General features: G+C 39.0%; 1 protein-coding gene and 1 long non-coding RNA gene across 2 annotated transcripts; both read left to right on the plus strand.

Annotated features, from left to right (window-relative positions):
- Nucleotides 1–329: 329 nt before the first annotated feature.
- Nucleotides 330–2,190, plus strand: LOC145052182 (uncharacterized). Its single transcript, XR_013684003.1, has 4 exons — nt 330–476; nt 556–758; nt 1,083–1,155; nt 1,244–2,190. It is a non-coding gene; the product is annotated as an uncharacterized LOC145052182 (long non-coding RNA).
- Nucleotides 2,191–2,456: 266 nt separating this feature from the next.
- LOC145051140 (uncharacterized) lies at nt 2,457–3,884 on the plus strand. Its single transcript, XM_078999268.1, has one exon. The coding sequence runs from the start codon at nt 2,457–2,459 to the stop codon at nt 3,882–3,884; it is 1,428 nt and encodes a 475-aa protein (XP_078855394.1).
- The last annotated feature ends 8,692 nt before the right edge of the window (nt 3,885–12,576 follow it).

Genomic DNA, 12,576 nt, shown 5'->3' on the forward strand with positions numbered 1-12,576 from the left:
GAGGACATCCTGACTATCCCTAGTCCCGCTAGTGATTCCCAGGGCCGGTCCAAACGGTGGGCGACCCGGGCGACCGCCCAGGGCCTACGACTCGAGGGGGCCCAAAAACTCTAGTATATATATATATATATATATATATATATATATATAACTTTTTTTATCTATATATTTAATTAGGGGCCCAAAAGGTTAGTCCAAAATCACATATTCACATTAACCCAATTACATAAATAAATTGATAAAATGGGCTGCTGAATCTTGATGCCACTTAAGTGTTGAACGTGATTCACTTTTCTATCATTCCAATTTCAGTGAATACCAATTATCAATTAGGAACGAGAAGGTAGCGGCCTAGCAGGGAACGTGGGAAATCGAGATTAGCATATGAACCGACGCGGCGACGCCTCACGAAGTCACGCCTTGATAATGAATCGTCGATTTTTTCTCTCACAATCTTTAATCTGTAACGGCTAATCGTATGTAATCTATAGATATAATACATCTCGTTTCCGGTTTTGCAATTCTCAGATCTGAATTCTTATTTTGTGCTCACAGTCTCACACATCTCTCTAGTCTCTGCTCTCTCGGATAATCATAAACTGATTGACAATCGATAGAATTTCACATATTCGGCTGCTACAGAGCAACCTGCGAGAGTTCTTTGTAGAAGGCTGAAATTGACAATTAGATTCAATTTCTAATTGATTTCAGTTGTAGAAGGGGCAAGGGCGAAGGCGGAAGGCTGAAAATACACCGAGGTAATCATCGATTTCAGTTTCTTAATTGACATTCAATTAATTTGTTTCATTAGATTCAAGTAAAAGGAATATGAAGTATTAGGGAAGCAAATTTTTGTTTCACTAATTTAGTTAAATTGTGTTTCTGTATCAAACTGATTCAATTCAATTGAATATATTATATATAGTTGAAATCCATGATATTATTATTTGATTTGGATATTTTGGATATTTGCTTTGGCAATTTGTTCTATTCTTTTACTATATCATATTTCTGAATTAGTGAAAGTAAATGTTTCTACCTTCAAATTTTCTAATGTTTTGCTTGTGACTTTATTCTTTCAGAATTTTAGCTTCAAAGTTCAAACTTTCAAAGTATTTCTACACTATTAGATATCTTGCTTGAGTAATTGAGAAGGTAAAATTGTAATATGATGCATTGGTTATTTGATTTTTTCTATTATTTTAGTTATCGTATTAATGTTTTTTGTTATTGATTTTTACAGCTTGTTTTGATATTAGGCTTCAACAGTGCAACATATTTCACAAAGAAATCAAAGAAATCAGGTGTATTCTTTTCTTAAAATAGTTTTTACTTTATTGTCAATCCTAAAATGTTTTCTAAAAAACACTTATCCGGTAGTGAAAAACGAAAAAAACGAAAAATTGTTGAGGCTTCTTTACAAAAAGAAAAAGGGTCTATGGTTAAATTTTTAAAACCAATGAGTTCTAGTGAAGAAAATATTAATTTGAATGTACATGATTCTAACTTAAATGAAAATGTCGCTAGTGTTAATGAAGAAAACATTACTTTAAATGAGCATGATAATAACTTGAATGAAGAAAATATTAATTTGAATGAACAAGATAAAAACATAAATGAAAATGTTGTTAGTAATTTAAATGAACATGATACTAATATAAATGTAGAAAATACTAATGTAAATGAATCTATAGATATTTTTGACCCTAGAAATTGGGATACTCTTGATATTAAATCAAGAGATATTCTAATTGAAAAAGGGCCAATAAGAGAAATGAATCTTGTGTTTCCTAAAGATAAATTTTCTAGACATTTTTCTTATGCATTTTATACTAGAAAGTTAAATAATGGTTTGTCACGTGATCGAAAATGGTTAGTATACTATAAAAATTTAGATAAAGTTTTTTGTTTTTGTTGTAAAATATTTAAATCTACTAATCAAAAAAGTTTTTTAACAAATGAAGGATATAATGATTGGAAACATCTTAGCGAGAGACTTAAAGAACATGAAAATAGTAATGAACATTTTGTTTGTATGAGTAATTGGAATGAAGCAAAACTAAGATTAGATAAAAACCATACAATTGATAATGAATTACAACAAGAAATGATAAAAGAAAAAGAACGTTGGAGACAAGTATTAAGAAGAATAATAGTGGCTGTAAAATTCTTGTCTAAATATAATTTGGCTTTTCGAGGGTCTAATGAAAAACTTTTTCAAGATAACAATGGTAACTTTTTAGGAGTAATTTGAATATGATGGTATAATGCAAGATCATATAAGAAGAATTGAAAATAATGAAACTCATCATCATTATCATGGCTATAAAATTCAAAATGAACTAATTTCTATTTTAGGTGACACGGTTAGAAATTCTATCATTAAAATAGTTAAAGAGGCAAAATATTTTTCTATAATTCTTGATTGTACTCCCGATGTGAGTCATCAAGAGCAAATGTCTTTGATCGTAAGATGTGTGAATTTTTCTTCTAAAAAAATACAAGTTTTTGAATATTTTTTAGAATTTTTAAAAGTAGATGATACTTCTGGTTTGGGGATATTTAATGAATTATTAGATGCATTGAAATTGTTAGATCTTAATGTGGATGATATAAGGGGTCAAGGTTATGACAATGGGTCTAATATGAAAGGAAAACACCAAGGGGTTCAAAAAAGAATGCTTGAAATTAATCCTAGAGCTTTATATATGCCTTGTGCTTGCCATAGCCTTAACCTTACGATTAGTGATATGGCACTTTCTTGTGAAAAAGCTGTTACATTTTTTGGAATTGTGCAACGCCTTTATACATTATTTTCTAGTTCTACTAAAAGATGGAAAATATTGTTAGATAATGTTCCAACTTTAACCTTAAAATCATTATCTAATACTCGTTGGGAAAGTAGGATTAAAAGTATAAAAGCAATTAGATTTCAAGCTCCTCAAATAAAGGTTGCTTTGCTAAAATTAAGTAAAACATGTGATGACCCAAAGTCAAAAAGTGAAGCTAAAAGCTTACTCAAATCTTTTGGGAAATTTGAATTTTTAGTTGGTATGGTTATTTGGTATGAAGTTTTATTTGCAATTAATATTGTAAGTAAAAAGTTGCAATCTAAATCTATTTGTATTGATACTACTATTAACCAAATAGAAAATATTATGAAGTTTTTTGAAAATTATAGAAATGAAGGTTTTACATCAAGTATTAATATTGCTAAAACTATTGCACTTGATATGGGTGTAGAGCCTACATTTCCATCAAAACGTCGTATTGTTAGAAAAAAACAATTTGATGAAAGTGATAATGAAGAAGAAACACAATCGGTTGAAGAGTATTTAAAAGTTAATTATTTTTTGGTTGTTGTGGATATGACAATTGTTTCATTAAAAAATAGATTTGAACAATTAAAATACTTTGAAAGTATTTTTGGGTTTTTAAATGATTCAAATAAATTAAAGTCATTAAGTGAAAGTGAACTTAAAGAAAGTTGTATAAAGTTTGCTACTACTTTTTCTAAAGAAAATGTTTCCGATGTGGATTCAAGTGGACTTTTTTCAGAATTGAAAGTGTTGAAAATGACTTTACCTAATGATATAATTTCTGCTCTTGATATTTTGGAATTTGTTAAAGTTGTTGATTGTTACCCAAATACTTTTATTGCATATAACATTTTGTTAACCATTCCTGTCACTGTTGCATCTGCAGATAGAAGTTTTTCAAAGTTAAAGTTATTGAAGAATTATCTAAGATCGTCGATGTCGCAAGAAAGGTTGAACGGATTGGCAATGTTATGTATAGAGAAAGACATGTTAGATAAAATTGATTTGGATAGTATTATTAATGATTTTGCATCTAGAAAGGCTAGGACAAATATTTTCCTTTAAATTATTATTATTATTATTTTTTATTTTTTTTGTAATGTTGTGACCATATTTGTGTTTTTTAATATTAACAGTGAATTTTATAACATTCTATTTCAAACTAATTTTTATTGTATTTACGACTATGGGGGGCCCATTTTTTCTTTTCGCCCTGGGCCCACCATAGCTTTGGACCGGCCCTGGTGATTCCTCATCTTGATTTCTCAAAACCAACCCTCAGTCCTTGAATACTACATCATCCTCGACATCTTATATCCTTGATATACTTAGCGCTTCGTCGAGGAACTCTTCGACTTGGTTCCCAAACCAACCGTCTACTAATCCGGATACAAGAAGCTATTGTTGGGAAGTTTCCAAACTCCCAACTCCTGAATCTACACAATCCTGCATGTTGACTCTGTCACTGGCTACTAATACGAAAACATCTCTTGCTAACCGTTTTCAGGATCCTCATTCCGACTCACTTGAGCCCTACAGGTGGTCCTCCAATCCTGGATTCCCAACCAGCTTCTAACCATCTCGATTACATGAACTAACCGCTGGGAAGGTCCTCGAACTCCCAATTCTGAACTTCTCGATCCATCGATCACTGAGCTACTATCATTTCTTCTCAGAGGCCGCACACTCATTCTGGGTCTACGTGGCTCTTATCCTTGTGTACTCGGAGGGTTCTCCCCCACTTGGATTCGGCTAGTTCCTTACTGCTCACTGGTCGAAAGGATTTCCAACCTTCCTTCCATTAAAAGGGCGATATGCTGTCCGCCGACGTTTACCCTTGCCAGCGCTCCAACTAACTCTTACCAGATCCGCACCCTTCGATCCTTAACTGTATTTTCTTTAGGGACTACATCCCGAGAACCTGCGTTTAGGGTGCACAACCCCAACCCACTTCCTTACTGACCGCTAGCTACTCCACTAAAAAATCTGGGTTATCACTACTGAAAATATAACTGATCATTACCCGACTAACGCCTTCCGCAAGTAGTAAGGCACTACTGCATCTTACACATACATGCTACGGTTACTGCATCCGTAGCAACCTGATCTAGAGGGGACGACCTCCAGTTCACCATTCTAATTCCACGGTATGCAGATGGCATAAAACTCAGTCACAAGTCGGTAGTATAATACCCTAACACTTAAGCTTATTGATAATAATGCAGCGACATAACAATAATATCACAAATAATAGTCGACAGAAAACTAAAAGATACATACCTCCATCACTCAGTGCTGCTTGAATCCCTGCTGAAATCTACCGGAAAACTCGGCTCCGAGCCGTAGGCGCCCTTGCCCGGCCTCGGCAACCACTGGCGGTACTTGAAGTCCCAAGGGCAGGAGCTGGCACCTGCCCTGCTGTATACAAACTCGGACAGTGGGCCTTCTTGTGGCCCCTCTGACTGCAATGGAAACATATCGGATCAAGTCCCTTGGCGATGGTAACAACACAGTCTCTGCTAAAATGACCAATCTGGCCGCACTTGAAACACCCAGCATCACCACCACTTCTACGCCTGCACACACCCATGTGCGTCCTTCCGTACTTCCTGCATCGACTGCGGCTCTGATAGTTCCTCGTCCTCAAATCCGAACCCTTGGGCCTCTTACCCGAACCTGTGGCTACCTGAGTCTCATCCGTTTTCCTCTTCCTTTCCAACTCCCTGCCCGTCTCTCGCTCCTGCGTTACCCCATCAGCACCGCCCGTCGACTGAACAACAGCTGCCTGATCCTGGAACCTCGCGATCAATCTATCAGTGATCCTCACGACCATGTCGGGCAGATCCTCGCGAATGGCTCGCGAAACTTCCTCAACTATCCAATCATGCAGAGGTCTCTCTTGGAGACAGGATGCCCCACTCACTCCTGTCCCCTGATGGCAAAAACTAGAAATGGGATCTCCCTCCCTGATGGATCCCCGAACTTCGTAAGAATCGGGATCTAGACGAGCCCCAATCTGTCCTGAAACTATCTCGGCCTTAAAGGCCTCAAGATGACTGTCCATGAGCTCCACAATGGCCTCTCTAACCGAACCGAAAATCACTGGAGTCTGATCAATGATGTTGCGCATGATCTCTGCGGAAATGAAATCCCTCATCTGATCATCAAACTGCCCGACTCTAGAGCCTGCGCCAAATCCCTCCCCGGCACCTGAACTGCCAACTGGTAGCTCGTGCAATGTCACCATGCTGAAAATATAACAATTCTTGATCAATTTACACACTACTGCTGAGGGATCTCTCACACACTCTACTAGTTCCCTGGTTTTTGCCTTGGCCTCTCTTGAATCGAGTACGGATCCTCTGCTTTCAGTAGTACGGGCCCATACTACCTTCCACATCTATCCGTACTTTCCTCAAGAGTTACCTCAACTCCACCAAGTCCCCTTTTCTCTTCTACTGACCTCTGCTACTCTCATCCTAGGCTTGCCCTAGGGAACCTCTGACTCTACCCAAACAGTCCTCAGCTGCTGAAGGCCTCCTTGTAATGCCAATTAGCCACCACCTGAATACCATCACATGTGACGAGGCTCAGATAATCCTTCAAGTAAAAGACTCGTCCCTACAACGGTTGGACTCAAACAAGAGCTGTGCAATAGGGCCAAATCCAGCACTCTGAGATTATTCAACCCTGATCACATGTGATGTGACGTATTCATCTAATGGCTAACTCCCATCACTCAGAGTCCCACAAAGCACAAAGCAAGCAACATTCGGATAAAGGAAACCTACTCAAGCAAATCTATTCTCATAACGAAAAACTGTACTAGCATACAATGCTAAGCTCATACTATCAGGCATAACCTACACAGGCTATCCTACTACTTTCTACTCAATACTAGCATGAAATTCTTATCAAGCTGAAACACATAAAGCAGGCACATAAGGCATCATCCTAGATCCTTAGTCCTATTCTAGCATGCTGTTCTACTGAAACTGAAACTGATAATCATAACATAAACTGAAACTGAAACTAATGATCATAAACTTGTATGGGTAATTTGGGAGTACTTACTTGAGCTCGGCTGATTGCATGCACCACACCCTTTTCTCTTTTCAAAATTCTTTTCGCTTTTTCTAAAACTCTTTTCTTTATACTTTTTCTAAAATTGTTTTCTTTCCTCAAAATTCTTTTGTAACCATGGTTTTTCTCTTGAAAACTTTATACCCCTTCCTTAGTTTGAGTTCAGACACACTCGGGAGTGCGCCCGAATCCCTCAAACCAAGGCTCTGATACCAACTTGTAACGACCCAAAAATCACAACTAAAAATTTCTTTAAAAACATTACTAAAATCATATTTATAAAAACTGTATCATAAGTCATAACATAATTTCTCGAATATTAATTCAAAACATAATATCATTATCAAAGTCAAACATTCCCAGGCTAACTGACTATGGTGTGTGCACTGCAATCTTCCCGAGCTCCTCTTTTGAAAACTGAGTACCTGAAACCAAAACTGAAAACCGTAAGCACGAAGCGTAGTGAGTTCCCCCAATCTACCACATACCATGCAATAACATATAAAGCACATACTGGGCCTTGCCCACTGCATCAGACCGAGGTCCGGACTAACTGGGGCCTTGCCCCCTGCATCGGACCGAAGTCCAGAAACTGACTGGGACCTTGTCCCCTGCATCGGACCGAAGTCCGGACTAATTGGGGCCTTTCCCCCTGCATCGGACCGAAGTCCGGACTAACTGACTGGGGCCTTGCCCCTGGCATCGGACCGAATTCCGGACTAACTGGGGCCTTACCCCTGCATCAGACCGAAATCCGGGCTAACTGGGGCCTTGCCCCCTACATCGGACCGAAATCCGGACTAACTGAACAGAACATAACATAAACATATCAACTAGCATGAACACACATGTACTGCATACTACATCGGGTCGTAGCCCGGAACACATAACACATAAATCCTGTCTGAGCCACGAAGGCATCAAACATGCTAACTACTGCATCGGACCAAATCCGGAAACTACTACTAGCTAAACGGGCCGGCATTGTGGCCTTAGACCCGTTCCTACTGGAAGGAAACTCACCTGAGGCTGCTGAATTGTTGCTGCTAATCCTTTTGACTGCTACCTGACCTCTGACTCCGAACTGCTGCTCCACTAGCTCCTCGAGCTACCAATGTCAATATAACACTTAGTCCAATTGACCTCCAAAGGTCAACTAGGTCAACTCTGGCCAAGGTCAAAATCCTGGTCAAAGTCAACCTTCCAGGTCAACCCTACTCGCCGAGTCCACCTAATAACTCGCCGAGTTCATATGCTCAGGGTCTTTCTATTCGCGACTCGACTCGCCGAGTCAGTCTACTGACTCGCCGAGTTCACTGATTTTCAAGTTCTGTCCTGTCCAACTCACTGAGTCCCCACACAACTCACTAATCTGAGCCTTGACTCGAAGGGTTTGGGGTTTCGCGACTTGACTCGCCGACTCCATGAACAGACTCGTCGAGTCCAAGGAAATCTTCAACAGACTCGCCGAGTTGTTCATCCAACTCGTCGAGTTCGTCTCCATCTTCATACTACTCGCCGAGTCCACTCAAGGGACTCGCCGAGTCCACTCAAGGGACTCGCCGAGTCCACTCAAGGGACTCGCCGAGTCTATTCAGTCCTTAATCCATGCAGTGGCTTTTCGAGCCAAACAGGGCTTCCAACTCATAGATCCATACTTCTAAGGCCTAACCCCCACGTAAAGTGGCAAACTTTACGTGTAGATCAAGAGATCTAGGCTTAAAACAATCCAAACTAGGGTTTAAGACAAAGAGGCTTCACTATCAACCCAAGAACAGATGCTTTATGACTTTCTAGGACAAGATACACTCAGATCTGAAGTAGCAACTTCAGATCTAGGCTTCTAACTCGAAATAGTTCTTAAGCATGGCATAAAATCCCCAAATCACATAGCCAAGGTTGATCTATTAAACAAAAGAGGGAAGGTAACGATTTATTACCTTTATATGCTCAGAAATGTTCCACCAACTCTGGATCCAAGGCCCCCTTCTTGCTCCACAATGACTATCTTCTCTCTCAAGCTCCAAAAGCTTCACCAAGGGTAGATCTTACTCCAAAACGATTATGGCGGTTAGGGTTTAGTGTTCTGTGTTAGAGAGGCAGTAAAGGAACCCTAGGGGAGAGAATGAGACGTTTAAATAAGCTCCAAGTCCCGGATTTAGGGTTTTCCTTGCTCAGACCAGACTCGCCGAGTCACCTTGGCCGACTCGCCCAGTCGGTCGCTTACACCTCAACCCGGATCCCACTCGGACTCGCCGAGTCTCCCCTTAAACTTGGGGTTTTCTTTCTTTTCTTGGCTTTCCAAACTTTGGGTGTTACAAATTCTCACAACCATTTCCAATTGTTTCCACCACCTCTCGTCCCTCCTAGTTCCTTCAAACAACCTCAAGTGAGCTTTCCCTCTTTTTCTCTTTGCAAAATAGCCCCGAAGGATGTACACCACCAGTCATGCGCCAACGTCGCCGACAATGCGTGTCTTCTCCGACGAGTGGCCTCGATGCTTCATTGAGTCTAAAAATCCATTTTCAAGTTTCTCGTGTGAAGTTTGTCAAGTCTAGAGTGCTATTCCGTTCAAAAAGCTCACCGGTTGAAAAATGAGAAATACCCGAGTCGGGTCCCGAAAATTGAAACAAACTTGCCACACGCGACTAAGGTGAGTTTTATGGACCTTTTACCTTTTAAATCTTTTGGGGAATTATACATTACATTTACATTTATTTGTGCTAAACTTACGTTTATCTACGATTATTTCGTTTATTTATGCTTCATTACGCTTATTTACATTCACTACACTTATTCATTACGCTTATTACATTATTTAATTTCTCGTAATGTTTACATAAATTTCATGCCATTTTAATACTTATAAAAAATCATGTTATATTGTAATGCCCGCAGATTCGGGCTAGACAATTTAGAGACAATAAGCGTTAAAAATGAGTTTTTGATAGAAGATTATCTAGGATAAATAATATTAACAAAAGTAATAGTTAGGGTCAACAATTGTAACATATTTGACGTAATAAAGAAGAATTATATGAATATTATGTTTTTTATGATTATTATAATATAATAAAATAGGAAAAACCAGTCATATCGTCCGTAAATCGTAAAAATAAGTATGCTAAAACATATATATATATATATATATATATATATATATATATATATATATATATATATATATATATATAGAAAGTAAATGTCTTCCCAATCCCGAAAATATTAATTTTGTAGAAATCCGACTCCGTATGAATTAGATATGAGTTTTATAAGATATAAAAGTCAGCCGTGTACAATGAATGTATGACGTAAAAAGTAATGAAGAGAATGGTTGAGTATTAGCTAAAGCCACCAAAAAGAAAAATTGTAGTACTCTTTAAAATAAGAATTTTGAGAAAAATAATGCAAAAAACGCAGTCCGTACGAGAGAGGTGTGATTTTAGCAAAATCATTTAATTTTATAAAAATATGGACGAAAAATAAAGTCAAAATTAGCCGAAGGAGTTTAAGCGAAAGTTGTATATTTCGTCGATAACTACTCGTGGATATAAAGAACGTCAAAAACGGAGTTCGTACAAACGAGTTATATCCACGAGTAGCTATCGACGAGATATACAACTTTCGATGATGTGGTCGTTATAAGACTAGTGTTGAGTACTTTCAATATTAGTTTAATACAAATATCATTAAATCTATTTAAAATATTGTTTTACGAAACCACCCCCCACAAGGTATCGGTTCACCCAGAGCCATTACTGCTACCAATTTTTCTTTGGAGTATCTTGTTCAGAGATCAACTGACGAATGCTCTGCCTTTTCGCTAGAGTGCAGAAGCCAGAATTTGTAACTGAACAGAAAAAGTAACTGAAAACCCACAAAGTGGGTATACAACCCCGAGATCGACAAATCAGTTCAAAACCTACGATTTTATTGACAACGCTGGGGGTCAACTCGTCAATGGAAAAGCCATAGTGATGCACAATCATGTTGGAAAAATTAGATGTCGGCAGGCGCAACCCCGCTTCGAATAGAGTGATTGGAACCCCCACTTTCCCATGAGGACAGTCATACATCGATAACCCCTTTGCTGGAATCATCACACCACGCTCCGGTAAGAAACCGAAACGATCTTGCAGAAGTTGGAATTCCTCTACGGTAGGGACTCTACCATAACGGTCCATTGTCGAGAACAGATGAGTTATAGAAAAGAAAAATTCATAAAATGCCCGAGTTGGTACAACAAAAGCAAAGAAAGGAGGTGAGGATGAAAGGTCTTGGAAAAGGGGGGATTTTAAAGAAAAAAATGGCATCACGAACCGTCTCGCGATGGATCTGACACACATTGACGACGCTGTCTAAAGCCTGTCAAATGCTAGAGATAATCTCAGACATACACATGTTGTAATATAGGCTCGAACAACGACGCTATCAAGCCGACACATACCCCTACAAGCCTAAGGGACTTGTTAACGTATCCCTCAGGGAGAACGTCAAAAAAGGAGAAGTCTAACTAGCGCCAAGCTTGGCCTAGTCAGAACCCGGTTTGACCCAGTCCGAGGCCAAGGCCAGGCCTTCGCCAACACGAAAATCACTGGTATGGCGGTTAAGGTGCATAACCGTGCCTTAACCTCTTCTCCAAGGAATAACACCCCGAAAACGTAGGACTAATTAGATAGTCCCACTTGCCCATCTGACGATAGCTACAGTCATCATAATATTAAAGATTCCTCATTAGCCAATGAGGAGTTGAGGCAAAAAGACGTGAAGGAGGATCCACCAATATGGGTCCGCCACGTTGCACCGCATGAGGGAATGCTCAACAGAATCAGTAGAGAGGCACACACCTCTCAAACAGGTATAAAAGGATCCTTCTTCTCACGAAGAAGGGGACGAAACTCTTTTTCCTATAATTTTACTCTTACTTCTCTCAGAACTCATTCTAGCTTGATTGTCGGAGCTTCGTACCGGAATTCCTCCCTAACGTTGGCTAACAATCATTTTTCCCGTTTCTACTGTGATAACAGGAGACGGAACCCACACGAAACTCATCTACAATCTCAATCCAACCATCTCCGAGATATCACAACGGTTATGGACTGCCTATTTTAAGTGACCAACTCGACGAGTTGGGAGGTCTCAACTCAACGAGTTGGCTGGAAGCAATGAAACCCTAATTTCGGAGTTTTGCACCCTATTTAAACAACTTAAACCCCATAGTTAGCCTCATTTCCAGCCTCCATTTTCCTAAACCCTAAGGCACTTTTGAGTGTTTGTGAGCTTTCTTGATGGTTTTTGTGTATCGTTGAAGCCATTGGAAGAAAGGGAAACTTGGTGATTCAATAAGGAGCTGCTAGATCTCGAATCCTTGCTTCATTTTCGACACATTTGTAGTATAAAGTCTAAAGCTTGCTTAGTTTGTTCTTAGATCTCCTTCTTTGGATTATTTTTCATCTTTAAACCGAGATTGAGTGTTTGATGGGAGTTAGTCATCCCATTGAGATAACCCTTTCAAATCTACGGTTCTATGGAGCTATTGTGGCATCAAGGTGCCAACTTTATGGTCTTCAGAGCTCCATGCATCCTTTAAGCCTTTTCTTTGGACTTTTAAGCTTCATTGGGCCATGCATGTGAGTAAAGTTGATGTGACATCCCCAATTTCACGGCCAGAAAA

Source organism: Lactuca serriola, chromosome 5 (genome assembly GCF_051521515.1).
Source record: "Lactuca serriola cultivar US96UC23 chromosome 5, Lser_US96UC23_V15, whole genome shotgun sequence".
Lineage (NCBI taxonomy): Eukaryota > Viridiplantae > Streptophyta > Magnoliopsida > Asterales > Asteraceae > Lactuca > Lactuca serriola.

Coding starts and splice junctions, on each gene's coding strand:
- LOC145051140 (XM_078999268.1), top strand. CDS start 2,457: ATGTCTTTGATCGTAAGATGTGTGAATTTTTCTTCTAAAAAAATACAA.